Raw genomic sequence first — 26583 nt, 5'->3', positions numbered from 1 at the left:
GTATATGTTTATGTATATAAAATGTGTACTAGATGTATGTGTTCGTGTATATACATGTGTCAGCAATTTTAGTCTCACTCAGTGTACTGTTTTCAGTGACAAATGAGATCTTGAGAAGCCATTACGTGACCTGTGAAGAAAGCAGTTAACCCCTAGAAAGCTGCTGGGTTTTAAAGATTCAAGTCATGTTTAGAGTCTGAACAGTGGCCAAGTATACCTGCATCACATTGTGACTATATAACGCTCTAGGCAAAGGAGGCACTAACGTTTGTGTGTCACTCTTTTCATTGCTTTGGCCCTCAACGTGAATTGCAGGGTCATTTTTGAGCCGACTGTCATGATCATACCATTTTCCAACCCTTATGTAACGTATTTTCCCTCAGGTGATTTCAAACTTGACAGAATAAAATAAAACGATTCCTGCCAAAGTCCCAGACAACAAACAATCCTTCCTCCTTTTTACAGGTGTTTCTGCTGCAAAGCAGCAATGCCAGCTCGCATAGTGTGTATTCACTTACAGTACACGCCATTTACCGCTGTTCGTGGGCAATTTGCATTCTAAGTTAAATGACATAGCTCATTTAGACACTGTTCCGACTTATTTAGTCTTATCTCTCTACCATCTATGATAATTGCTATGGACCTTTGCTACTTGAACCCCTCTCATGCTGTATATCCAATTATTCAAGTTTATCGACAAAATCTAACATTCCAGACGCCATATTTGTTCTCTGTCACAAGGATAATAAGTTAACTAGGTTATAACATCTAGTTTCTAATGACTGCATATCCAGATTGTTTTCCTCATTTTTGTCTTGCTTTGAGAATATGGATGATGAGATGACTGCAGAGATTATTTTTTTTAACTGTAGAAATATCCATTGTCTGAAGTGCGCCCTCTGTTGTTGAAAGACCTCAAAATTGTGTTGTTAACTTATTCTCTTTCAGACGCCCAATTTACTTAATATATTTGAAGAAGAAGATAGTTATGCTGAATGTAGACAGTGCGCAGGATACAACTTTCCTGTGAGTGTAACTTTTTCAAAAATATACCTGGGTGAATTTCCGTGATTTCTGCAGTATTAATATGTGAGACTGTTATGTTGTCTTGACTACTTGTTTGTCATTGTCATACTCTGTGTCTTGATGTGAAGATATCGTGTATGTTGGGTGAGGAGGGTGACAGACAAGCTGAATGTCCAGGGATAGGAAAATCGGATGTGAAGATATCGTGTATGTTGGGTGAGGAGGGTGACAGACAAGCTGAATGTCCAGGGATAGGAACAGGAGAAATGAAAGTTTGTGATGAAAGGGTGCAGCGGAAGTTCTATAAGATTATGCACTTGCCAATCTTTGCGATGTAAATACTTGGTATAAAACAATATTTGCCAGCATTGATGCATTGATGCATGTATTGGAGCTGTCCTTACATCAAACAGACAGTACATGATACGGTCAGAGTAAAAAATAAGTAAAATGCAAGAGTGTACCCCATCCCCTCTTATAGGTAGGTCCAACAATTGGTGTGTTTGTCTGTGAAATGGTCAAAAAAACATCAAAACGAGACCAGCAGTCGTTAGAATACGAACAAGAGAAGATGTTTGCTGGACAAAAAAAACCCTTTTGGACATCTTCATTCTAGTGTGTCTCTGCCGTACCTATCTGAATGCAGCTACATGTCATGTTAAACTGATTGGCAATGGACAAGTTTTATGGCAAGGCCGTTCAATGTCCTGCAGTGTCAACTTGATTATATCACTTATCGGTACACTGTTCCCGTCGCAAGAGAATCTGATGATAAAAAAAGTGAGACTAAATCCCAAGTAACAGCTATTCTAAGCCTTCTGTTGATGCTGTCATTACTTATAGACACAGCTGGGACACTGCCTACAGAAAGAGAGAGACGGAGAGCTGAGGTTGAATTCGGAATGAGCTATGTGTCAGCTTTTCAGACATCTTAGATACAGTTATTTGTTGATGCCTGTGTTACAGTGTTTTTTTCTATTTGTTTATATATGAACAGGTTTTATATATTTATACGTTTATATATTTATATTTATCAATCTGTCTTTCGTAGTGTATGGTGTTGTTTGCTGGGCCGCGCAACTTCAAGACTGAACTCTATAGCACATTTTCTAGTCTATGTGATGATCCACACAGACTGGTGAGGAGAACAGTGGCGTGTGGGTTTCATGAGGTAAGCAACATTTTGTGTTCTTTGGCTCTGACATGTATCCACTGACTTCGGTCGTTGTAACTCTCATTTGGATGATGTAGGGAATGGCTGATTTTTCTCTGTCCTCCCTACCCGGGTCTTTCATGAAACAAAGAAATGGAATATTTTGTTTAACAGGGAGAGGATGAGCATTTTTTTCTGATAATATCAACACCCAACCCACTCGATCTCTAAATGCTTTTATGGAGCGGAAAAGATTTTTGGACCAATCTGAATACTAAGAGCTTGCAGATATTTTTTTGTAATATTGTTTGAAAATTAAAGATTGGTGTGAAAGTAACAGTACAGAGGGCTTAAAAGTGACGTGTGTTGTTTTTGTTTCCTTCGTGTCGCTGAACAGGTTGCCAAGTTGTTAGGTTCCAGCGTACTGATGATCCAGCAAGAATTGATTAATTTACTCAAGGATGATTCTCCAGAGGTGAGTACAACTGTGTCGGGATTCTGCCCTCTCAATGGCACACAGTGGTGGTGTAGAGTAGCTCACTTCCAAGCCTCTTTCTAGTTTGGATACGAATCCCCCCCCCCCCCCCCCAAAAGGAGATTGATTTTCATGGATTTATACTGAAACCAGAGTGATTGTAGATTGCCCTGTCATTGGAATAAGCTGAATGTTTTCCATCCCAGGAGAAATATTTTTTACCTCCCCTGTGTGTGGTTTCCAATCTTGCCATCAATTTCAGAGTGCTTTGGGAATGATTGATGTAGAAACACAGTTTTATTAGTGTTGATTTCCACAAGGCTTGTCTTGAAAGATTTTTATGAACAGATATTTTAAGGTAAGGTACTAGGTGGTGAGGTGTGACAGAAAAAAAAGTGAAGTTTGAAGAAATAGAAAACGTTGAAGTAAAGTAGCAGAAATCAATTGATGATTTAACATAGCATTGATCAAGAACGCTTTGTACCCCCATTTCAGTGTTTTATTTAACAAACCTTCATGTTTTCCTTTCCATCCAGGTGTTAGAAGGATTGGTGCCACACGTACCAGAAACTCTTGAAATGTTTGCCAAGGGAGGTGGTAATGTCGTGACAGAGTCCAAGGTGGGTCTAGTCTAGCCTTCCAAGTTTTCTCCTTGGCTGTATTTTCCGTTATTGTAATGTTACGCACTGTTCACTACAACACTCACAGCAAGTCCCCTGATCTTATCAGTTTCAACACTGTATTCAACACAGCAAAAAGAAGCTTTATCCCATCCTAGCCGTAGGAAATTACACCACATCATATCATCTCACATCACATAAGATAACTCTACACCAAGACACAGTATAAAAACAGAAGATAATATCATAGTATCATAGAGGGCAGTCTTTCTCAACATGGGCTCTGGGACCTCACCATTTTTACCTGCAAGGTAGTTCAGAGTTGGCCTGAACAGTTACATATTTTCTTGATCTTTACAAGAGAATTAACTTAATTATTTTGAAAAACTGATTATTCTTCACTGGGTTTTATCCATCCACTTGCTGTCAAAATTAAAATCAAATATCTGCTAACTTTAGTACTCTGTCCTTCGACCATACAGGTCGGGTGTTAAATTTGAATTCAATGCAAAATTACCGTGTTCTCACATTTATAACTACTTCAGTCAATCTTTGATGAGTAAATGATAGTTTTCAAGATCAGACACGTAGACCCAGTTAGCAGTAATGATTTAAAATTTTGGGCACCCTTTCCCCCTAGTCATGTCACACGTTATATGTTTTTCTATTCCCACTCTAGATAAGTGGTTTTGGCTTTGACAATCTCATCCTTTGTAAGAGGGTAAGCAGTCCTTCATAAGCCATGCCTTACCCAGACTGGTTGTCAGCTTTTTGCTTCCGTTGAATCCTCTGTGTGTGTGTGTGTGTGTCTGTGTGTCTGTGTAGCTGTGTGTCTGTCTGTCTGTCTATTTTTGAGTCTCTGTCTGTCTCTGTCAGTGTTTGAGTATGTGTCATCCCTGAGTCCAAACTCTAACATTAAAGCAAAGCTGGCAACCAGGCTGATAATGTGCTATCGTAAAAATTCACATTTAGCTGGCATAAATATAAGTAAAAATCATATAGATATAAACCATCATGAGTCAAACGTTCTGCTTACTAACTTTCCTATGATCTCCTCATCCATTAATTTAGAGAAACCATTTAAATATTTATAGTTGTCATATAAGTTCTGAAAAGCCGATTAATGTTTGTAGTGTGTCGCTGGTATCCAAGTTCTTATTTGTCTTCTGTTGGCAAATATTATTAATTCCTACTATCCTAGTCAAGTGCATTTGTTCAAACTTTTGCCTCATATTGCGCTGGAGCGAGGATTTTCCCTTTCCTCAGTGTGTGGCAAGGGTGGGACAAATGCCAATGCTTTGCTGGATGTTTTGTCGGCGGAAGAATGAGAACTTGGTTGTTAGCGTTCTGTACTACATATAGAATGTAGGCTTAGAACTAGCAGGATTAATGTAGTGGTCATCATAATTTGCCATGCTGTGTCCATCCCCCATGCATGCTATTTGGGAATGGACTTGAATAATTTGTACTAACCTCTGTGAAGACAAAGCTCTCATGCTTGGAGTAAATGAATTAACCAAGACCGTTGCTTAGTTTCTTGTCACCAGCGTAAAAATGTTGCTATTATTTATTGTTCATACAGTGCTCAGATTTTGCCGTAACGTAATCCATCCCTTGGTTTTTAAACCATGGTCATTGCTGTAGATATGTTAACACAGGACAAGACCTCTTACCATTGGTTGGAAGGGCAAAGTTTATTTACGGGGACTCTCCTGTACAGTGTTTTCCATTTCAATCTTAATGAGTCGCAATTCATGTTGCATTGTAGTTTTTATAGATGGATCATATCAAAATGTTAGTTCCACCAGGTTGGTGTGATTTCTTTTTTTTTGATTAGTTTGGATAGACTCGAGTCTCTTGCATCATGAAGAGTACAGAAGTTGTGCACCATCAAGCATTTCTCAGTTAGAGATTTGAATGATTTTGCATTTTGCTAGACATGGTTTCTGGCTTCATATACTGCCTATAAACACCAAAATCTTCTGCTTTCTCTTCATGGTTGTCAACATACAGTGATGAATTTTCCAATACCTATTCATCCGAAAGTTTCTTGTTTTCATTGTCATTGGCTGTCTAATGGAACACGAAAGTGTACATAAGCTAAAATCTCCCGTGCATATCGTAGGCATAAGCTCAAGTTATTTTGGTGGAACATCCCCCTTCCAATTATAAGAACAATTTATGTGCTGTTTGGAGAAAGCTGTGTAATAAGCAAATTCTTAGTGATCTTTTATTGAAGTAATGGATTGTCATTTGTCTCCATCAAGGTCAAATATTGTACTTTCAAGTGGTGAAATGCTTTGTCCCAGAGAACGAACTCCTCATATCATCAGAGATTCATACATACCATGTTTATGAGCTTTTACCACATCGTGATCTATAGAATAGTTTGAATGTTGTAATGTGGGAATTCACTGTGCATTTCATATCTGCACTGACGCACATAACCTTGTCACCGATCACCGTCATTCATTCCTGTTTGAATGCAAGAATCTCCCTCAGTGGAGTTATGTATAACAGTGATATCAGAATCAATGTTCCACCTCATTCTCATGCACATCTAAGGTCATGACCTTCCTTGCCTCTCACCTTGGCCGTCAGCAAGACAATTCCACACAATGTAGTGCCTTTGCTTGTGAAGTTTTCCCAAAGTACCGTCAATGCTTCCACCCTCATTTCCAACCTGTCCGTTAACCAAAAGAATTAGGTTGGTTTATAGTGCCCATAGGATTGAGCAATATCATAGAAGTGTCAGTGAACTAGATGAAACCCTTCTCATATTGGAGGGTGTCGATGGACTTTTTACGCTTTGAATGTGTATCATTCTGAATGGCAGGCATTTGATACAGTCTCTAGGCACCCTGCTTCTACATGTTTGTGTTATGTTGCCTCAACTAACTCAATAGTGGCTGTATTAGCTCCAGCTTTAAAGTCAGCTGTGTGTGCTCAGCTAGTTGAAAAAAAGCTGCTTATTACTAGCATATTAAGGTATCAGTGCAAAATGTAGTGGTAGAACATACTTCTGCTGAGCTAGTCATAGTTGATCTGCATGATCTTGAAGATACATTACTAACTAGAATTTGCTATGCATCAGTTTGTTTCAATATATTTTAGAGGAAAATAAAGTGACTTGGTTTTTTTGTCTTTGTTATGGCTGAATAGTAGGGCATGCATTACCTTTAAACCAGTTTGCTGCAAGTGTCTGAAAAATTGTACTAAACCGACATCTGTGTTGTATCATCAGATTTAACAACCTGTTATGATCACAACTTGCTCATTTGTCTTACGGTAGTATGCGCCTTGAAAGTGAAAGACTTAAACTTTTGTCAAACTCTCTTTGATGAAACTTTCAACGATTCTCTTACCAAAGCAAGAATAAAAATTCGGGGGTCAACATGCAAAATTTGATACTAGAGAGACAAACTACCTAAGATTTCCTGATGTTTGAAGTTCAAAATGGCCTGTGTTAACTCTAGGGTGGAAAATCAAATTTTCAATTTTCGAAAAACTAAGAAGGTGGAAAGTTTTCTTACGTCAAAGAGCTTTAAAATGATTCCCCACAAGTGGTATGTCAGAATAGAATTGATAAAATTTGAAAGCCCTAATAACTGTCCCCGAGGCGCATTCTACCTTAATGTGATCGCAAACCACAGGGCATGCAGGCGTTTACTTGGCTTATGATACTATTCGCATCACCATCCTGCAAGATCTGCTAGTATTTCACACACAGATTATTAAATAGGTTCTTCTGTATGTGTCATTGATTTTCAGCTGACGGGATTGGCCGATTTGGTGCCGGCGTTGATGGCGGCAGAATCACAGGCAGCATGCTCAAGACGCTGGAGACTCCACCGTGATCTCATAACTCAGTTTGAATGTCTTCCAAAGTGTTTAACTAGCGACCAGATCTACTACAAATTTTTGCCAGTTTTGTTCAAGCACCTAACTACAAACGTGAGTGGCCATAGCTCAGTTGATATGTTCACGGGATTTCTTGATTGGTGAATGCCAAGGGGTACTTATGTTTCCCCATCAAAAAAAATGACTCGTTGAAAAGAAATATGGGAATGTTCAGCAATGATATTGTTGTCAGCATTGCAAATATCCCACGAGCTTGCAGAGAGTTCTACCAGAACAGTCAGTAAATTTTACATGCGTATCAGTTGTTCATGTATCACTTTGAAATTTACTGTTCTCTTCCCCAGGACATCTACAGAAAATGGTCCCCATATCACTTTGAAATCGGCCCTGGTGTACCCCAGGACAAAAAAAACACAAATGCTTGTGGTGAACCATAAAAGCAAATATCCATCATTTCAAATAATCATTATACAGTGACACTGGACATGGGGCCAGATTTAGGATATGAACCTCTCCTTTCAGAAACTTTTAAGTACTTAAATGTCATATTTTTCATTACGGAGTACACCTTTCCCAGTTATCACTTTCGTAATTCACATACTTTTATATTTGCATCGAAATATCAATACGGACACAATTGTCTCTGACTCTGTCATGACTTGTGTATATCTCGTTGTTTCCAGAGAGTACTTCCTGTAAAGCTAGCCGCAGCAAGGACTATATGTGTCTTCATCAGACATAATAGGAAACTTGAACAGAGGCAGGAACTCTGTTGTCGGCTTATAGAAGGTAATTATGCTAGTCCTGCTCAGACTTTGCCTGCTCTTTTCAGCCTGTACCCCTGTATCCATACATGGTATTCTGTAGAATTGTAACACACCCGTGCATAATTATGTGCGAGGAAGGACAGAATCATAAAAATATCAACCTGCTCCCTCAAATAAACTGGTCCACACTCACCATAGATAACAATGGGTTTGAGGTAACCCTTTGAGCGCCAAAGTCTATTTTTGTCCCCTTTATATATATAATAAACCCCAGTCAATATTTCTCAGATTTTTGCTAAGATTTTGAGAAAAACCGGTAGCCAATGAAATGTAATGTCCATTTGGTCCAAAGTTATTAAAAAAATTACAGAAAAATTCTAAAAATTGGTAAAATTTTGCACAAAAATTTGGGCAGGAAAACATTACGGCGCTCAAAGGGTTAAACCATGGTGGTGTAAGGATTAAGATCAGGGACAGAGATGGAAAAAAAATTATGACATCAGTGAAATTTTTTTATCAAGGAACATCAGCTTACAGGATCAGGTTAAGATGCTTACGAAATATTTGACCGTCAGTTAATCTGCAAAACCAATTGTCGGCACAGGTGACTTATTCTTATAGAAAAGCTAAAGCCTGTGCAAGATTTGTGCAGCAGTCTCTTCCCTCTCTGATTCATTCAAATGGATTATCTTTCCTCCAGAGTGTTGCCATGGCAACAGTTCCTGGAAGCGGATCCTCTTCATGGACATCTGCAAGATCCTGATGGAGATGTTCTCCAAGATGTTCTTCAAGGAGTACTTCTACGAATTTGTACTAGAACTAGCCCAAGACCCGGTAGCTAATGTCAGGCTCAAGTTCTGCCACTTGCTGCCGGCTCTCAAGAAGCAAATCAAACTGCCCACTGACCGGCCGCTGCTTCAGCAGCTGGAGTTGATGGTCAGGCGACTCATGGCCCACGAGAAAGACCGAGACGTGGCAGAGAGAATCAGACATGTGAGTACATTGTGTGGGTTTTTCGTTTGGCTTAGCTCAGTCGCAGGATGATTTGCGACTGATGCTCTGGCGAAAGTACATGGTTTCAATTGGGAAGTGGCCGTGTTTGAAGTGTTCAGAGCTCGAAAGCCAGGGCAGCATGCTGTCAGAATTGACAGTGAATTTTATGCCCTTCACCACAGACGGACACTCATCCAGCCCGGACAGGTCTCTTACAGGTTCATGATGTGAAATCTTGTAGATTATGAAGTGTATGTTGTTATCTTATATAACCTGTTCACCCCAGTACCCTGTAAACAGGTTCACAATCACCAACAAGAACAAGGAGTTTAGTCCAAACCATAGTGATGGAAGAAATAACATGTCTATGAAACGTTATATGACAATCGTTTTGTGGTTCAGTTTATTTATGTACTGAAAACTGTGGAGGTTGTATTTTTTGTGAGTACGAAGTCAACATTAAGACTGAGACATTTTCCTTTGTTCTTCATTTTCTTCAGTCGGTGCTAGAACTGGATAAAATACAAATTGGAATGGACTCAGTAAGTAAATGAAATGTTCAATATTCTCTCTCACTTATGACTTGTCTTGCATTGAAGTATTTAGAATCATTTGCTTTGTTTCCAAGGCAACAGTACATGCTCCCAGATTTCAATCCACGCGCATGAGCAGTTGTCTTTTATGTCACACACAGGTGTTACCAGCATTATATCTGTCAGTCATTGTGGGCGGTGTATGGCATCCGTCAGGGTATTTTTAAGGTATCTGGGTCCAAACGATATCAGTAATATCAGTGGCAGCGAAATGGCCTGTGTTTTTTCGCAGCCATCCCCAATCATGTACAGTGTGATAAGTATGAGTCTGTTGGAGGTAATCTGTGAAAGGGTGCGTTTTGGCGCACTGTTCTCAACACAAGAACGGTGCTCGGATATGCCGAGCGCGCTCGATTCTCTTCGCTACATTTCCGGAAATAGCCAATTTTCATTCCGAGAATGAAGAACACAACCCTGGTCTGATCCGGGAGCAGACGAGAACAAAGATGGCGGAAACCAGCCGCGCGAAATGAAAATGTTAGTGCTATGTTGCTATTGTACGAAAAACGTCTCAGGATACAAGACGAGATAGGTGAATTATTATTACAAGTTTGATCTTTCCAAACATGTGATGTTTTTCGTTTTTGGAGAGTTGTCAAAAAGTTTTGAGAGTAAAATGTTGTACTAATACAACAAACGTCTTCAACGTAATATTGGGTAAAGCTTATGTATGAACGATGATTAAAATATAGCGCTACCACTATAGAAACAGGATTTCCTTCGTGAAAGTTGTCTGTTGCCGTGACTGTAATTACATTTGTACCAAGTTCAGCCAAAGCGAGGCAGTGTCGTTTGGTCGTCAAGAACAAGAACAGCTATCGGAAGCTCGCCCTCGTCGAATGTTCCCCTAATGAGAACGGTACGCCCAAACGCACCCAAAGAAATTAGTCAACTATTTTACCTCCAAAGTCGGCACTCGCCTTCCATGTCCTTAGCCAAAGTTACACAGCTAGAAGAGGAAATAATAGAGTTATAATGGATGACAAGCCATTTAAAGGTATACTGTCACCTGTTCCAATTTTTGCCACAGCGACCATGGAAAGAGAAAATCTAACCGATCACAGATTTTAAGCGGGTGGCCGCTTTTTAAAAACAGCGCCCTCACATGGACATTTCGAATGCCAAGGAACACCCCTTTGACCATATATGAGCATATTTAGATTACAGGTGACTGTATACCTTTAACATGTGACAGTTGGCTACTGTCAATGTGTAGTATGGAAATAGTGGTCTGGCCCCAGTGTAAGTTGATCACAATGAGGCATTGTCAGGTCGTTTCATAAACGTCTATCACACTTCTCTAGATCTAGTGACCCACAAGGTATCTCTTTTTGGTCAGTTGAATATCAATCAAAAACGATTCTCCTTAGTTCAATCGTGAGGGAAGAATCATGTGTCCAAATGACAAAGTACGACATGATCCGTGTGTGATCTTTTTACCCCAGGGAACCAACAGGTTTTACATGGATGACGACCTAGCTGACCAACGGAAAGAGGAAGAGGAGAGACTGCTGATTGAACTTGAGGAGAAAGAGAAAGAGGAGGCAGAGAAATCCATGAAAAATCCATCATCCGCCAAGGTCGGCGGACGGAAGAAGTCAAATGAAGATGGCAAGCTGACAAAGAAGGGTAATTTTCTTTCATCAGCCCCTGTCAGTACACACTGCCCTATTAATCACACAAAAAAAAACAACCCATATGCTTCTCTATTCGGGGTTAAAGGTCATAAGAAGCAAGCTGCATAGAACAAGGGTGCACTTCTCAATAATTTGCAATCTCACAGGTACAAGGTGAATGAAAGAATTCTGGCCTAGCCCTGACCCTATCCTCCGCTGCCCGGCTTCTAGGAAATCCACCCCCATCGTCTTCATGCAGTATCTTTTGTCACCTACATTGCAGGGATAAATTGAAAAAGGGATGGTTGGAAAGGTTATAATATAGTGCAAACACTTAGCTCAGCGCACCTCATAGACGTCATCACTGCTTTCGTATCAAGCTACAGCTAGCACAAAATACATCTGAAAATTATCAATAACTTTTGTAATTGTGTAATTGCTTTGGTGGATATAAAACAGGAAAAAAAAAGGTCTGCTTAAGCTAAGTGGTGAAGTATCAACTCGGTATGTTGGCTAAATCTTGGAGAGAGAGAAAACAAACGAGTTTTAGGTGGCTTCAAGCGTGTGAAATCTTCCAATACTTACGCTCTATCTCACTTGTGTGTATTGCCAAGGTTCTAAACCAGCCAAGAGTTCTAATGTAAGTGGCAAGAAGGCAGGCCAATCCAATAGCAACTCATCTCTTTTGCCCGGACCACCACCACATTTATCAAGCAGCAAAGGTCAGTTTTCCATTCTTACAAGTTGTACTGTCCAATTTCGGTGTAAGAAGACGGTTGGGAGTTACCTAGTTACTCATTTACTACCAGCTGGAGTCTCAAAAAAACCCCTCCTCCCTGCTACCCCAACACCCCACCCCCCACAAATGCACATCCAACGACCCACCTCATACGCTCGTCATCCATCATACGATGTTGTGGTGGTGGTGGTTGTACACACATATGCTTGCATTTCTCACACATGAATCAATCTGCTCTGCCAAGCATCTGACATGACAGTGACCTCAGGTCAAAGTTCAGCGACCCCCTTCTATCCCAGCACAATTTGCAAAATAAAAATAGAAATAAACGAGAATGGCCAACCACATCCAGCTGATATTGAATGAATTCAGATTTTCAGACATTTTACAAACAGTGTCACGTTTGCTTGTAAATTGTTATTCGATCGCAAATGATTTTTGGTAAGTATTGCTTTACTCAATTCAGGGCATCTTGTAGTTGCCAACGTTGAAACTTAAATCATGTCCCCAAGTTCCACTTCATGGGCACTTGCAGTATATTCACAGAAAACATCTTGCGCGATTTAGATGACCGTGACACTGTTTGTAAGATGTGATGAGATTTGGCATGTTTATAGTATGTCTGTGTGAACGTAGTGTCCAGGCTTGACCTCAGATCAAAGTTGTGGCATGATAACAGCATGTTTGAATTCAAGCCACCACCAAGCCAGTCATGGAGGTATGCAGCCGAGAGACACTTGCCAGTGCCTGTTACTGGCCACCCAAAGAAGAATGCATGCCAAGCAGAATAAAGAAGGGGATATTTGCTTTTCAAACTGACATTGTGTTTAATACTTACAGTTGCATGAGTATTTGGATGCCAGTGTGCCCTCTAGGCTACTTTTTAACGGATTTAAGAAAATTCTCTTTTAGTCCCCATTTTGGATTTCATGTATGACATGTATTGGTAGAGCGAAGAAGCTGGGAAATTTTTGAGAAATTTTTGAATTAATTCAAAGAGTTCAGAAATTCAACTCTAGAGGGCACACTACTAGTCGTGACATTGTTCTGTGAACCATTTGTGTGTGTGTTTGTGTTTGTGTCCTATGACAGTACAACTTGGTGAACCTCTAACATGCACCCACTATCACCATTTGCTAAAAAAAAAAGTTGCACTCTAATACTGTAACCAACCACTGCACAGTTCTCTTCAGCTACTGCAGGGATGGCACTCTGGCTTGTGTGCATCTTTTACTCCCCCTAGTAGCCTGTCTTTAGCTTATAAGTCTGGGTTCTTTTTAGCTGCACAGGGGGCATCTCTGCATGGGTAGTGGCTGCATGCACATGCATGTATTAAATGTTGACTAACTGTACACTGCTTTAAACATTCTGTACATTGAGTATTTGATGTGTTGAAATATTAACATGTTTGACAGATATTTTCAGAGGTTTCAAACCTGTTGTATATAACTTTTATTTTTCAAGTGGTTTTTGTTGTGTATTACATGTATAAGATATCTTTTTTCCACTTGAGTACACTTTAAGAAGTAAGCGATTTTTTTTGTGGTGGTGATATTTCATTTGCTAAAGTAAGAACCACACATTTGATATTCAGTGATGGATAAAATATTTTTTTGATGGTATCGCAGTTTTGGTTTGCAGAGGCATGCTTTGTTATGGATACAAAACTTTGGCAAATGTACACTGTAGATTGCGAACTCCAAAAGCCAGACCTTATTGAGCCTAGCCTAGCCTAGCCAAGCTGAACCCTTTAAGTTAGTGATCAAAAACAAACTCATTTCTGTCCTGGCACAGTGTTCCATCAAAAAAACTCTGATCCTTATCATACTGAGCAACAAAGGGCGCATATGCAGTTGAACTCGGATTTCCACCGGCCGGCTGTTTGACTTCGCTGCTCCAATAGTCTAAAGTACTGGCCAGGTTAAAGGTGGAGCAAGATCTAATTATTCTGCCAGAGAAAGTATCAGAGTATCGTGTTGGCTTCGATTAGCAGCTTCAAGTTGTTTCCCTGGCCGTAGCATTCGTGAATGGGGTCGTCTGCAAAGAGGGAGTGTCACTTCAGCTTGTAGTACAAGACAACCGAAAATCATGCATGTAATCCTCGCATCTACAGCCCAGGCAGCTCAAACTAGACATTCACACTGATCTTTGTCTGCGTCCACGAGAAATTGGGTGTACATTAGATGTTGTGAAACATTTCCTGCACTTTTCTCACTCCTGAGTCAGTGTTCGGGTCCATAGCGAACGGTTCTGTTACCATTTTTTTCCAGAACACGGACGTGTGACGCAGAAGGTAGCGATCTCAATATACTTTGTCAATCCAGGGAGAAATATTATAGTGTTTTCATGGAATACAATATGTTTGAATGTTCATGAAACGGTCACAGATACTGATATTTTTTAAGCGTAAATGTAAAACTTTTTAAATGCCATGTGAGGGCGTACTACGAACGAAAAATTTCTGCCAAACAGCTCATACGGACGTTTTCAGTCACTAACCTAGAAGGTTTGGCTAGACTCAGCTTGGCCTGGGTTTTGGAGTTTACCCATTAGAGATAGTGATTTGTAGTTGTATGTAGCAAGTTTCATGGTGGAACAGCGCTGCAGAGGGATTTAAACAGTAAAGTAAAAGTGAAAGAGAAATGAGAAGACAGTGATACAAAGAAAAAGCAATGTTCAAAATCTCTAGCCATGGCTAGTCCACATATGCTTGTTGACAACTTTTTATATATATAAATTGAATGGATCGCTTGTTCATGCGTTTTTTTCCCAGCATTTGAATAGTCCGTTACAGGGACAAACAGCCGTCACTTCTTGTTTTCACAATATTTTTGTTCTGTTAAAAATGTGCACACATAGTTTTGTTGAACATGTATAGCAGTCAACATTTTGATACAATGTAATTGATGCCACGATGTCATGATGAGTAGAAGAAGAAACTCTTCTGTACAGAAGGAACAAAACCACTTGAAAATGTATACCGTACCATCCCAAAATGTGGTGGCTAATGCAGCTTAAATAGCGATGTGTTTCCGTTCCACAGGTAACAAGACGATGAAGTCGTTGAGTTCTGCTAAATCTTCCAAAACGGGTAAAAATTCACCGATCGGTGATGCTTCTTCGTTGTCTTCATCCTCGTCAATCAGGTGAGTGTACAGTGTTCCTGTCACCAGCAGACACCTCTCTCTCTCTCTCTCCTGCAGTATTTATGCCTGTCTGACAGCCGTGTGGATGACTGGCAGGTGATTTTGTGACCATTCAATGGCTGTGAATCTTGAAGATGCGCATGTTTTCTCAGTTTTGTTAACTTTTTTCAATTTGAGTGGGTGAAGTGTGCCCTTTGCATGTGGTCCTATTTGACCGATAACGGGACCAACCACCATGGGGGGATAGTGTTTGTCATACACCTTTATCAGCAAATAAGATAGCTATTCCCCACAGAAATAATTACAATAACGTAGACAAGTTGTAGGTGGTGTGAAAAGGTGACCATGTACAAGTTCTACACCTAAAGAATTGCAGGAAATCTGTGTCGACTGTGGAAACGGAAACTACAGTCTTCGGTGAGACCACATGCCACAAATTGGCCACCAATCGAACATTGTTATGACACGGGCAAGGCTATCATAGTTCAGAAGTCAGGAAGTGACAAAACTTGTGTGCGTGTATTTTCAACTCTCAAAATTGCATTTCTGAGACGCACATCAGATTTATGTACCACCTTTCTGCATACACAACTGGTGTTTTGAACACTCTCAAAATCTCTCACCTTTGTCGCACTGACAGCATGTTGTCATATCAAACTGCTCCCCAGCTTGATTCATGTACAAGATCTCCCGTCTCATCCTTGCTCTCGTGTCCTGCAGATGCAAAATATTTTGTGTCGTTTGCATGTTGTTTGCATTCTGGATGCCACTTTGCTGCTTTGTAATGTGGTTTTTTTTTCGCTTTGTCTCAGTTTTTATATGTGTACCTATTTGTTGCAAACATTTCATTTCCACACTCAACAGACCCAGATCACGAGGAGGTTCTGACGGAAACATCGTCGGTCTCAAGGCCACCCCAACAAGGTTCTAATTTTCTGTTTCTGTTTTTTCAAAAAACTGTCAACTTGAACATAACTCAATACTCTACTCCCATCCTCCATGCCTGTCTCTTTTACTACCATTTCTAAAAGATAAAGTTTCTTCTCCTTGTCTATTTCTCTAATTCTTCCTTCTTAAGCCATGTAGTGTTGTTTGTTTCTTTTGTTTGTCTGTCTCAAAACTATCCGTTTCCTCTTGGCCAAGTAACATGAAATTCAGATCATTAGGGTATATGTTTATTGAGAAAGAAAATCCTTAAAAATGGTAGTTCAAGTCTTCAATGGTGTTCGGCCGTTTTGTGCTTGCTGCTTTGATCGGTACATATCATAAAGGATACAAAATTTACAAACCTTTTTCTATGATAGCCTGGCAGCATCATCGTTGTTATTTGGTGACACGCCATTGTTTTAAGAAGAAAACCAGGTTTTAGAATGTTCAACAGGATTATTAGGTGAAGAGGGAGAAAAAAACATAATGGACTTTATCATTACAGTGCTGCATCTGGTATTGCAAAAGAATAGGATAAAACTTTGTTTAATTATACACCCAAGGAACATCTCAGTGCATTCTGAAATTTTTTCTCTAATAATGATTTAATTGCAGCACTGATATAAACTCATCAGTCATGCATAGGGAATTGTGCAAAAGGAAGTTAAATATTACATCCATATCTGCATTGTTATTGAGTGACCCATATGAATACCAAACCCAGAGTAGTCCCTCAAAGAGAAGCACAAAGCAATATGAAGCATGTATAAGTCACAATTTTGGTCTCTTCTGTCAGCTTGTTAGTACATACAATAAAAAGATATATCTTTTCACCAAATTTGTGACCAAAGTGTGTTATAATTGAAGACCCCCAGTGTTCAGAGACAAGTCTGTCCTGATGATGTGTAAACAGATTCCTCCATTCATAACCTCCCCACATCCCCCTCTCCTACACTGCTTCCACCCCATCTCCCTCACAATAACAAGTTTGCTAATCAGCGGTCACAGAGGAAACAAGCATTGTCTTGCAGCAGCCTGGCATCACATACTCATCAAGAAATAAAGTGAATTTTTAACCAATTTTTAGTTTACCATTTGACTCCATTGACACTGTCAATCATCGTCATCGTCACATGCACCAGTAACCACGCTTTCTGCATAATATGCATATTATTTTTTTTCTCACCTGTTCATGTTGGCTTCACCGAGGATAACAAGAAGTCACCGCTCAGTGAAAATATCATATTTTGCAAACCCATATGTTAAAACTGGAAACAAATAATTCCACTTACCCCAATCATCAGCATCAAAAATATTGTGGAGGCAATATTGGAAGTGATGAAAATCAAAATAACATGGTGTAGTTTTCTCAGACCATTCTTTTCAGAGTTATATGAGCTACAAATTTGTTTGTTATTCATATGCACAAATCAACAGGAGAAGAATATTGTCTGTATCACTAAAAATGTGAATGTTCTGCCTGCAAGTAATTTAGATTTTCCTGCGTTATTTGTTCATAGCGATCAAAACATATATTGGTCTTAGGATTTTGAGTCAGTTTATCTGAGTGTAAATTTGCATGTCAGACATTGTCTTGTCAAAGATCAGTGAGATAAGAGAAGCACTACCGATTGATTGCTGTGACGTAAATCGGGGAAGCATTGATTCAAGAATGGTTAGAGATTGTAAATATGGACTGTACTGTATTCGTCCGATTATAAGACTAGGGTCAGCAACATTAAATGGGTGTAATTTTGAAAAGGGGGTGGGGAGGGTTGGTCTTATAATCGAGCAACCTCATGTTATCAGCTACACTTCTAATTTATGCCAATTTATTCACATCCATTCACTATCATAAATTTTGGAGTGATAAATTTTTGGCTTTTTGAACTAAACTAGGGAGGGGTCTTATAAACGGATGCATATTATTTTTGTAATAAATATAATCGGACAAATACGGGAGTTGGCAGCAGCTGAAACCTTCAGCAATGTGTGAGAGATTGTCTGCAATTTTTAACACTAGATGAAGACCTCCAGTCTACTATGAGCAGGCATAAAAGATGCTACAATGCTGTGAAGGCATTGAAACTTGAATAAATTTAATATGCACATTTTAACCTCATGACCCCAATTCCCTGTATAGAGGTCCACACTTACCATTGATAACAATGAGTTTGGACCAAACCATGGTGGTGAAAGGGTTAAGTATTATATAATCAATCACCATATCACTACTAATAGAATCATCACCAGTGAAATTTGTAATCCACGTGACGTAACGTGACCAACTCTCATGGTATTAATGATGTTGTCATCATTATCTCTTTGTCAATGTCAGACCAAGGAAAGGATCTGATGGAAGTGCAGCTCAGGCAACAGCTCATAACGTGGTCAAAAGATTATACAATGAAAGCACCTCAGGTAGGCTAAAGGTTATTGTCTCCACTTCAAGTGTGCACACTCACAGGGAAAACCAGTTGCTCACACTTTGTATTGTCGTGCAAGCGAAATATGTTTTCGTTTGACGAATGCACATTGGTCCTTGCTGTCCTCGTGTCCAAGCTGCATGTATTATTTGAAGAATGGGCCATCGCATATTGTAAGACCGGAACTATAGCATGGGAAGACGACACGCTTCAAAGTAAATTGGTTTGTGTACTCCTTGTTGATGAAAAATCTGTATGAAGACTGACCAAAGCATGATGCCATGTGGTTGTTTTTACCAGTTCATCGCTGAATCATGAACATTAAATGCTGTTAGAGTAGTGAGGAGGAAAATTTCATTGGTATAAACAATTTTTCATATAGAACTATATGTGATCGGATGCGGACTATATTTTTCGAAGGGGAATGATATAATTCAAAGTAAGCTATTGATGACAATGGTGTTTTCTACAATAAAATACAATAACTGCAATTTTCTCACATATTGAAAGGACGTAGAAATAATCCCACATCCTAATTGGCTTAGATGGAATGTCTGACAGTCGTTGCCGATTTCTGTCGCACATGAGCTGGAGTAGAAATTCCCCAACTGGTGTGAGACATTGCATTCCTGTCCATTGGGATGGGATTCTGTTAGTCCTCAGTTTGAATCACCCATGATATTTTATCCTTCTAATGCTGCAGCTAGATTTCATATTTTTCACGTTGACAGAAAAGTGACAGGAAAGGTTAAAGGTCATAGGGTGTAGCTTGGCATTGTCCGTTATTCACTGACAAGCTATTGGCCTTTTAGAAGAAGATGGACAAAGAGGAGAGGGACTTTGCATTTTTTGTGTTGTAAAGAGTGATGTCAAAATCACAAACCTTGAACTTGCTATCTGGAAGACAGATCAAGGATGACAGGACATAAATTCAATTTACAGAGGAACAAATTTTGTAGATGTGAAAGGGCTTGTGTACGACCAATCTCAAAGTATGAAGCAGTATTGATATACTGGTATAAAGAGATTCTGACACAAACCGCTCACTGCACAAATTTAACCTCCATTTGGAAAAAGGTGGCATGTCTTTGGGTATGTACACCCATTGGTATCAGAGAATAGCATCTTCTACAGCTTCATAGTGATTTATACCCTTGTAGTGTACGCGTAGTTACTGGTGATTTGGTAGGTAGCTTACCATTGCCGTTCTTTTTGCTCCTTGAGCAGGTCATTCATCAAAGAAGAGCAGTAGTTCAAGTAGGAAGAGTAGTGCCACAACTACTTCATCCGCCTCATCGACTAGTACTGACGGCAAACCAAGGTATGTGGTGATTGGTACACCATGGAGCTTCCATGGGTTCACCAAGTTCAGGTGTGTCTCAAGCGTATCATCAGTTGAAAGTGACTGTAATCAGGATGTTATTTTGTGTGCGATGATTACACATTTGTTGTCGGCGTCGCACGGTAGTAAGTTATGGAAAGATGGTTGACTTGTGTTAACCCTTTGAGCGCCGTAATTTTTCCCACCAAATTATAGTGTGCAACATTTTACCAATTTTTATGAATTTTACTGTAATTTTTTTGACAATTTTGGACCAAATGAACATCACGTTTTATTGGCTTCAGATTTTTGTCAAAATTTTAGCAAAAATTAGAAAAAAATTGACTGGTGTATATTTTGATATAGGCAACAAAAATTGACTTTGGCGCTCAAAGGGTTATCAAATGAAGGTGATGTGCTGTAGTGTGTTTGTCTCAGTGTACGAATATGTGAAGGAAATTCATGGAAAAGACATCTTGGCCTGTGACCATGACAGGTTTCCTGCCTGAGCAAAATAGCGCATTCTCTGAGAAATCTCTCCCACATGTGTACCTAGTACCTAGTGTATCTCATAACAAAACCGGCAACTATGTTTATTCTCAAAAGCCAAATATGGCAGATTACTGTAAACGTTCACCTGCCAAGCCAAAAATTTACCTGTCCCCTGACATGAGGGAGAGTGGAGTGTTACGTTCTGGCTAACGTTGCGAATTCTGTCTTTTGTTTTATCTCTTTCAGGAGAAAGATATCCAAGTCATAATAGCAGAGGAACCATGACATGATTAGATGGTGATTTAACAGATTTGGTATTAAACACTGACTTGATATGATTCAATCTAAATATAACAGTGGGATTTGACTGCAAAAGGTGGTCACTCCTTCATCAGAGCAAAGTGTACCTGAACTTGGCTCTGGTAACATGTAGGTGTACACAATGGTGTATTGGATGCTAATCTGTCCTGACAGTGCACTGTGAAACTGTTGGCTTCTGTGTTGATGTTGTACAATTTTGTAGGAGGGTCGGTCGGGATTTGTGCGTCAAGCTTTAAATATGCATGTTAGTATTTTGCAGCCACTGTTTTTGGGGGTTGTACTTAATGATGTGTTTGTCTACACATCTATTTTTTTGAAAATTGTCAAAATGGTGGTGACGTGAAGTGCTGTACTGTGAAAGGTTAAGGGTCATTTCTGGCAAAGCAGTACATGAAATTTGCTGGTTCTCATTCTTTCCTGGAAGAGTCTTCTTTCCCGGTTAGACCGATAGGTGTTACTTTGCCGTTTTGTGTGGAACTTTGTCCCCACACAGATTTGTGTAGTGAGTGTGCGCATGTCGCCTCCCCACTCTCTGTATGGCATAAAGAAATTTCTGTTCCTAAAAAAAAGCTTTTTGCAAGAGATGCAGCCACTCTTGTATCCTACATAGAAGCGGTGTCGAAACTAGGGTTACTGGAGTGGTGACTTTGCTTGCTTACTCTCTCCGTGTCAAATATCCGTCTACCCCAAAGGGGCTTGAATATTGAGAGCAATGTCGGCTACGATGTAATATGATGATATTGTAGGAATCCAAAGACAAAGAGTTTTCAGTCCATGTGATTTATGTCAAGTGAATTTTATTTGTACAAGTCAGTCCAGAGCCGTCCTTAACATGAGTGTGTGCATGTACATACGCCCACCATATACACACCCCTACCCACCCATAAGACAGACACACATGCACACACACACACACACACATACACACCTGTGCATGCACATGTTAAGTATGACTGCCTAGCCCGTGTAATGGTATTAAATAAACATGTACTTTTTTGTAAAGAACACCTGTGGAACATGAACAAACTTGACAAGATGGTGATCGCACTTGCGATATTTTATTTTGGAATACTTGCCCTGAATTTTTTGTGATTTGTGAATCAAATACAATGCAAGCTTTGTTTTTTATTTTATTTACATTTTTATATTAATTATCAGAGATGTTCAGTGGCCAGTTTATGTGTCTGCCGTCAAATTGAAACTGTGTCTGCACATGAATGTGTATGTTAGACAAGCAGCTGTTGTATTTTCACGAAGGAGCAGCTAATGTTGGTGGGAGTAAGTAATGTCTTGGGAGGGATGGGGTACGTATTTAGTAATCGAGGTGGGAGCAAAAGTTTGAAGAAGGGAGAGAAAAATTGGACTTTTTAAGTGCCTACATGTTATCAATTTTAATAATTGTAATATTTAAAAAAAAAGTAATGTTAAAATTTGCTCTTTTTTTATGAGTGGTGTTAAAATTTGAGTCATGTACAGTGATTTTTTTTTTTAACCAGTGCGTGCCTTTCGTGCCCAACTGCATGTAAGCGTCAAGCAACTGTTCTACCTGTGTACAAGTTCCTTGCCACCAAAACAACTTTACGTGTCACAACAAGTGTCATTTACGAGATTTCAGTGCCGTCCAGCACAGAGCACACCCAACAAATCTTGTGTGACCCACACATCTCATGATGCTCAGCCGAGTTTTAAAGAGAAATTTTCTGAAATGTATCGTTTCAAGGCCAAGATCTGCTGTACTTAGTTTATTTGGGGGCGGGCAGGGGGTGGGAGATGTGTAAATTTTTGCAAGAATTCTACATGGTACATGCTTGAGCATTTGATATTGTGTATGTTTTATTAAGTAAAGCGTCTGAGAAGTGCAAACCTATGAAGAGAAGAGAACCAGTTGACAGTTCCTTGAAATGAAAGTTAAAGGGCCTTCCCTGTTAGCGAAAAAGCTACGGGGCTTTGTGGTGTTTGAAGCAATCCCATTGGTCAAGACGAGCATATATTATCTTGTCACGGACCAATATAGCAGAGTCAAAGAGAACGCATACAACTACTGTAAAAGCAGACTTTTACGTTATCATTATATGATGCAGCACAGTGTAGTTCTCAGCTGACCAGACTGTGTTCCTGTTTATGTATCTGTATCCCAAACCATCTTTGCAATAATCTGGTATTGCATTTCCACAGCTTATGTCACGTGAAACCAGATTATTTTTTCATCATTGGTTTTGTTCATATTGAGCAGATAAATGTGACATCACCTTGGTCTGAAATTCAAGTTCCTCTTCCAGTTCCAAGAATAATCGTTTAATTAAATTTCATGTTGAATTTCACAGACCTGACTTTAGGGCCGGTACAAGACTCTGTTTCTTCTGACCATAGCAGCAGCTGTAATTTTGTAACAGTGTCCACTTATACTGATGAAATTGATGTTGTTACGCATAAGTGGTTGCACACACAGATCAACGTTTCACTCCATGGAATTGCATCCATGCTATTTACCAATGCATTCAGATATACCACAAGCAGAGGTCGTTTCAAGTGTACCTTCAATATAATCTTAAACCAGATAGATATTATACAGTATAACCTCTCAATGTAAGACTACAGCTAGTTACGGATATTGGGTCTTGTAAGTGCTAGTGTTATTTGGTGTCGCTGAGTTCAAGTGCTTGAACAGCAAACAGGGAACTTTATGGAGGGTGTTCAAGTACAGCTGCGTGGTTACGTACTGGAGTCCGGTCTCTTATTTTGACAGGGTTAGTGAGTGCAGGGTTTAGGAGTGCCACATCCCATGCTTTGAAGGAAAGGGCCGATGTTGGTTAATATATTGTTAGAAGCACTCCAAGTGGGAGTTCTATCAAGGGATAGTAACGGACATGAAACTAAGGGGTACCTTGGGTTGGAAGTTGGTCGTGTCAGGAAACATCACTGCGTGTAGCCATTACTAACAGCGCATCAAAGCTTCTATACAATGCAGGATTCAGGGCACATGAATATTCCACATTGGTAAAGAATCATTAGCATAAAATTTCAATACTTAAACAATGCTCGTTAATATAATTTGCATAAATTAATACTAATATGCCCCATATCTTGCACTAATAGAGAGCTGCTGTTAGAAATGAGAACCAACAAATGGGTTACCCGTGAAGCATTGTACAGAAAGCTTTGTACTTAAGAAATTTCCAGCTGTATTCAAGATGGAAGGACGATATTCACACCCCTACCACACGTAAAATAGATCATTCCGTTCGAGAAAACTTTCAAAGACCGTTCCAATGAATAGGAGAATGGAGGGGACAATGATCTTTGTTGAATGAACTTGAAGTTGTTCACAAAAAGAAGGGTCTGCTCTCTTTTCATAGATGCGATTATTTTTATGTCTTTGTATATTTGACATACTTAAAACACTGCGAAATGTCTATTTTGATGACAGCTTTTCGTAGTGCCAATTTCCATGTTCCCTGTTTGAGCAACAAAAAAAATTTATCGATATACATGAGTTGTGTGATTATTGTGGTAAAAAATATTCACAATGTAAATTACATTTATTGAGTTTCCAAAGTATTTGTGATAATTGTGTACAATGTGAGAGCTAACGAATCATTTGCGTCGTTACTTAGGTGAAAGGTTGAAGAAAATTAACAATGCAGCTTTTATGCAACTTTTTTTTAGTTTCTAATTTTCATATTTTTTTTTTTGAAATAGACTCACAGCTGGTAGGATGTAATTGAGAATTTTTGTAAAGATTATGCAAATTGTTCCTGTTGTATGGTAATTTTATGTGTATAGATATTGTCTCAGTTCCTTTTTTGTGGCGCTACACTTAAAAAGACCTTGTTGATGATGAACAAATACACACTTTTTTCCTTTTTGTAAATAATCTGCATTGGTCTTTAAAAAATAAATCCACAGGTTCTTTTTATAAAAAAATGAATGTGTTTGTTGTTTTGTTAAAGCTCCTAAAAGTCTTCACCAATGAATGTTGGTGACCTCTTTAGTATGTGGTTTGTGTGAGTGTGCAGTTTGTGTGGTTGATATGGGTTGCTTAACCGTTTGAGTGCCAAAGTCAATTTTCGTCACCCTTATAAAATATACCTAAGTCAATTTTTGTCAGATTTTTGCCAAAATTTTGATAAAAAACAGTGGCCAATGTAATGTTGTGTTCATTTGGTTCAAACTTATCAGAAAAATTACAGAAAAGTTAATAAAAATTTGTAAAATGTTGCACTGAAATTTTGGTGGGAAAAAATACAGCACTCCAAGGGTTAAATGTGAAGTGATTTGCCAATATAAACTTTTAATAGTCAGGATTAAGGTAGTAGGCACCTTTAAATAAAACTTGTGTGCAAACTTTCCGCATGGTAACCATTCTCTTTCAAAATCAAGAATAAGAATGGAGGGTTACCGTGCAAATTTTGGTTTTATGGAAAACAAATGGGCTTCGAAAGTGAAAGACAAACTTTTGCTCAATGAAACTTTCAACCAGACTCTTACCAAATCAAGAACAAAATTCGGGGGCCACCATGCAAAATTACCTGACATTTAGCGATATTCGAAATTCAAGATGGCTGATGTCCCTGCCTTAACTCTACGGAGAGAAATCAAATTGTCGATATTTGAAAAACCGAGGCGGTGAAAGTTTTTCTTACTCAAAGAGCTTTAAAAATGCCCCCACAAGTGGTAGATCAGAAAAGAAGTTTAAAAAATTTGAGAGTCCGAATATGTTTCCTAGAGGCGCATTCCACCTTAAAATTTCAAATTCAAAAATGCCTGCCGTCTCTTTGTTTTCTGTAAGTGGAAAAATAAAAATTTTGAGCTGTCATGTGGATAAGATCATGAAAACTTTACTCATTCCAAGAGCTTCAAAATGAGCCCACACAAACGATAGACCAGAAAAGCATTGTAAAAATTTTAGAGTCTGTATATCTAAGGCGCATTCTACTAATATTAAAAGCCACTCTGATGTTTTATTTTTCAAGAAAATATGTATAGGATAAAGCCCGAGTACGAGGGCTCTTCTGGATATAAAGTCCAACCCAATGATAAAATGTCGAGGCCGCAGGCCGAGCATTTTATCGTAGGGTTGGACTTTATATACCAGAAGAGCCCGAGTATGAGGGTTTTATCCGACTTAAAAACTATCGCCCCTAACTGATATATTTTCGTTTTCAATGTGTCTACGTCAACCGTCCCCTTTGTCAATGTAACATGTTTAGGATATGAATTAAAACTTTTATTTGTGAAATAGCCTTCCAATGTAATGGAACATCCTATAAATGCCCTAGGGCACATTATATAAATGCCCTAGGGCACAGCAGATTTTGTGTTGCAGCTGGTTTCCGCTGTTTACCAAATTTGAATATTAAAACGTACCAGATGTCTACAGAATATGACATGTTCACTTTTGATTGGACAGTACTTTACTACGGCGCTGTCATTCGTTTCTGGAATTTGGTGACCAAGGCTTTATGAGTAGATAAAACACCCTGAATTGAGCACTCTGATTGGTCAATCAACAGTAGATGGTTTTTAATTGATGTTAAAGCTATGCTGGTGTTCCGAAAAATTGCTTTGTGCCATGAACTACATACATCAGTCATTTTAATTGAAAAGTTCAACACCATTTTTCTACCACGTGTTAGGTTTCTGATTTGGTGAAAGAACATGCAATTACTGCAGACCATAAAAATATGATTTGAGAGGGTCCCTGTGACTGTGATTTATGAAATATCCAAGTTCACGCTTCAGTCAACACATTGTCAACTTAGGGACCGTAGATAATTAGATAATTAAAACACGCACATGGTAAACAAAATTTCGGGGGGGGGGGGGGGGGGGGGGTTGGCTGTATTTCGATTACCGTGTTCAAAAACTGCACTGCATGTTTTTATATCGCAACATCCCACTACACGGTTTTATGTATTCAAAATATCGCGCTATACTGTTTGACGTGTACCAGGCCAGTGCGGCACAGGCTCTACACCAGCATTCCTTTGACAGACACGTGGTTCAGCATATGAGTAAAATAACAATCATTTTGGATACACAGTTTAAATTCATTTCATTCTGTTGGTTGCATCATTCTCGAATTGGTGCTGAACAAAGATGATATT

The 26583-nt window shown here is 39.1% G+C and overlaps 1 protein-coding gene across 15 annotated transcripts in view; it reads left to right on the top strand.

Annotated features, from left to right (window-relative positions):
* Positions 1–24400, top strand: part of LOC139149708 (serine/threonine-protein phosphatase 4 regulatory subunit 4-like) — a 62528-nt gene extending 38128 nt beyond the window's left edge. For 2 of the 15 annotated variants that reach the window (XM_070721589.1, XM_070721587.1), the window contains 16 exons: positions 949–1026; positions 2078–2197; positions 2577–2654; positions 3191–3274; positions 3954–3995; positions 7046–7228; positions 7819–7924; positions 8603–8895; positions 9396–9437; positions 10934–11117; positions 11719–11826; positions 14887–14989; positions 15854–15913; positions 18255–18337; positions 19570–19663; positions 20402–24400. In XM_070721589.1, the coding sequence (XP_070577690.1) occupies positions 949–1026; positions 2078–2197; positions 2577–2654; positions 3191–3274; positions 3954–3995; positions 7046–7228; positions 7819–7924; positions 8603–8895; positions 9396–9437; positions 10934–11117; positions 11719–11826; positions 14887–14989; positions 15854–15913; positions 18255–18337; positions 19570–19663; positions 20402–20423 (1680 nt within the window). In that variant the 3' untranslated portion in view covers positions 20424–24400. The remainder of the gene's footprint in view (positions 1–948; positions 1027–2077; positions 2198–2576; positions 2655–3190; positions 3275–3953; positions 3996–7045; positions 7229–7818; positions 7925–8602; positions 8896–9395; positions 9438–10933; positions 11118–11718; positions 11827–14886; positions 14990–15853; positions 15914–18254; positions 18338–19569; positions 19664–20401) is intronic. The other 13 variants (XM_070721592.1, XM_070721590.1, XM_070721597.1 and 10 more) reach the window with 7 other exon arrangements.
* Positions 24401–26583: the final 2183 nt, after the last annotated feature.

The sequence above is a fragment of the Ptychodera flava genome, chromosome 14 (assembly GCF_041260155.1).
Source record: "Ptychodera flava strain L36383 chromosome 14, AS_Pfla_20210202, whole genome shotgun sequence".
In the NCBI taxonomy this organism is placed as follows: Eukaryota; Metazoa; Hemichordata; class Enteropneusta; family Ptychoderidae; genus Ptychodera; species Ptychodera flava.
The sequence above is the reverse complement of the archived record's forward strand: the minus strand, read 5'-3'. Positions and strand labels throughout refer to the sequence as shown.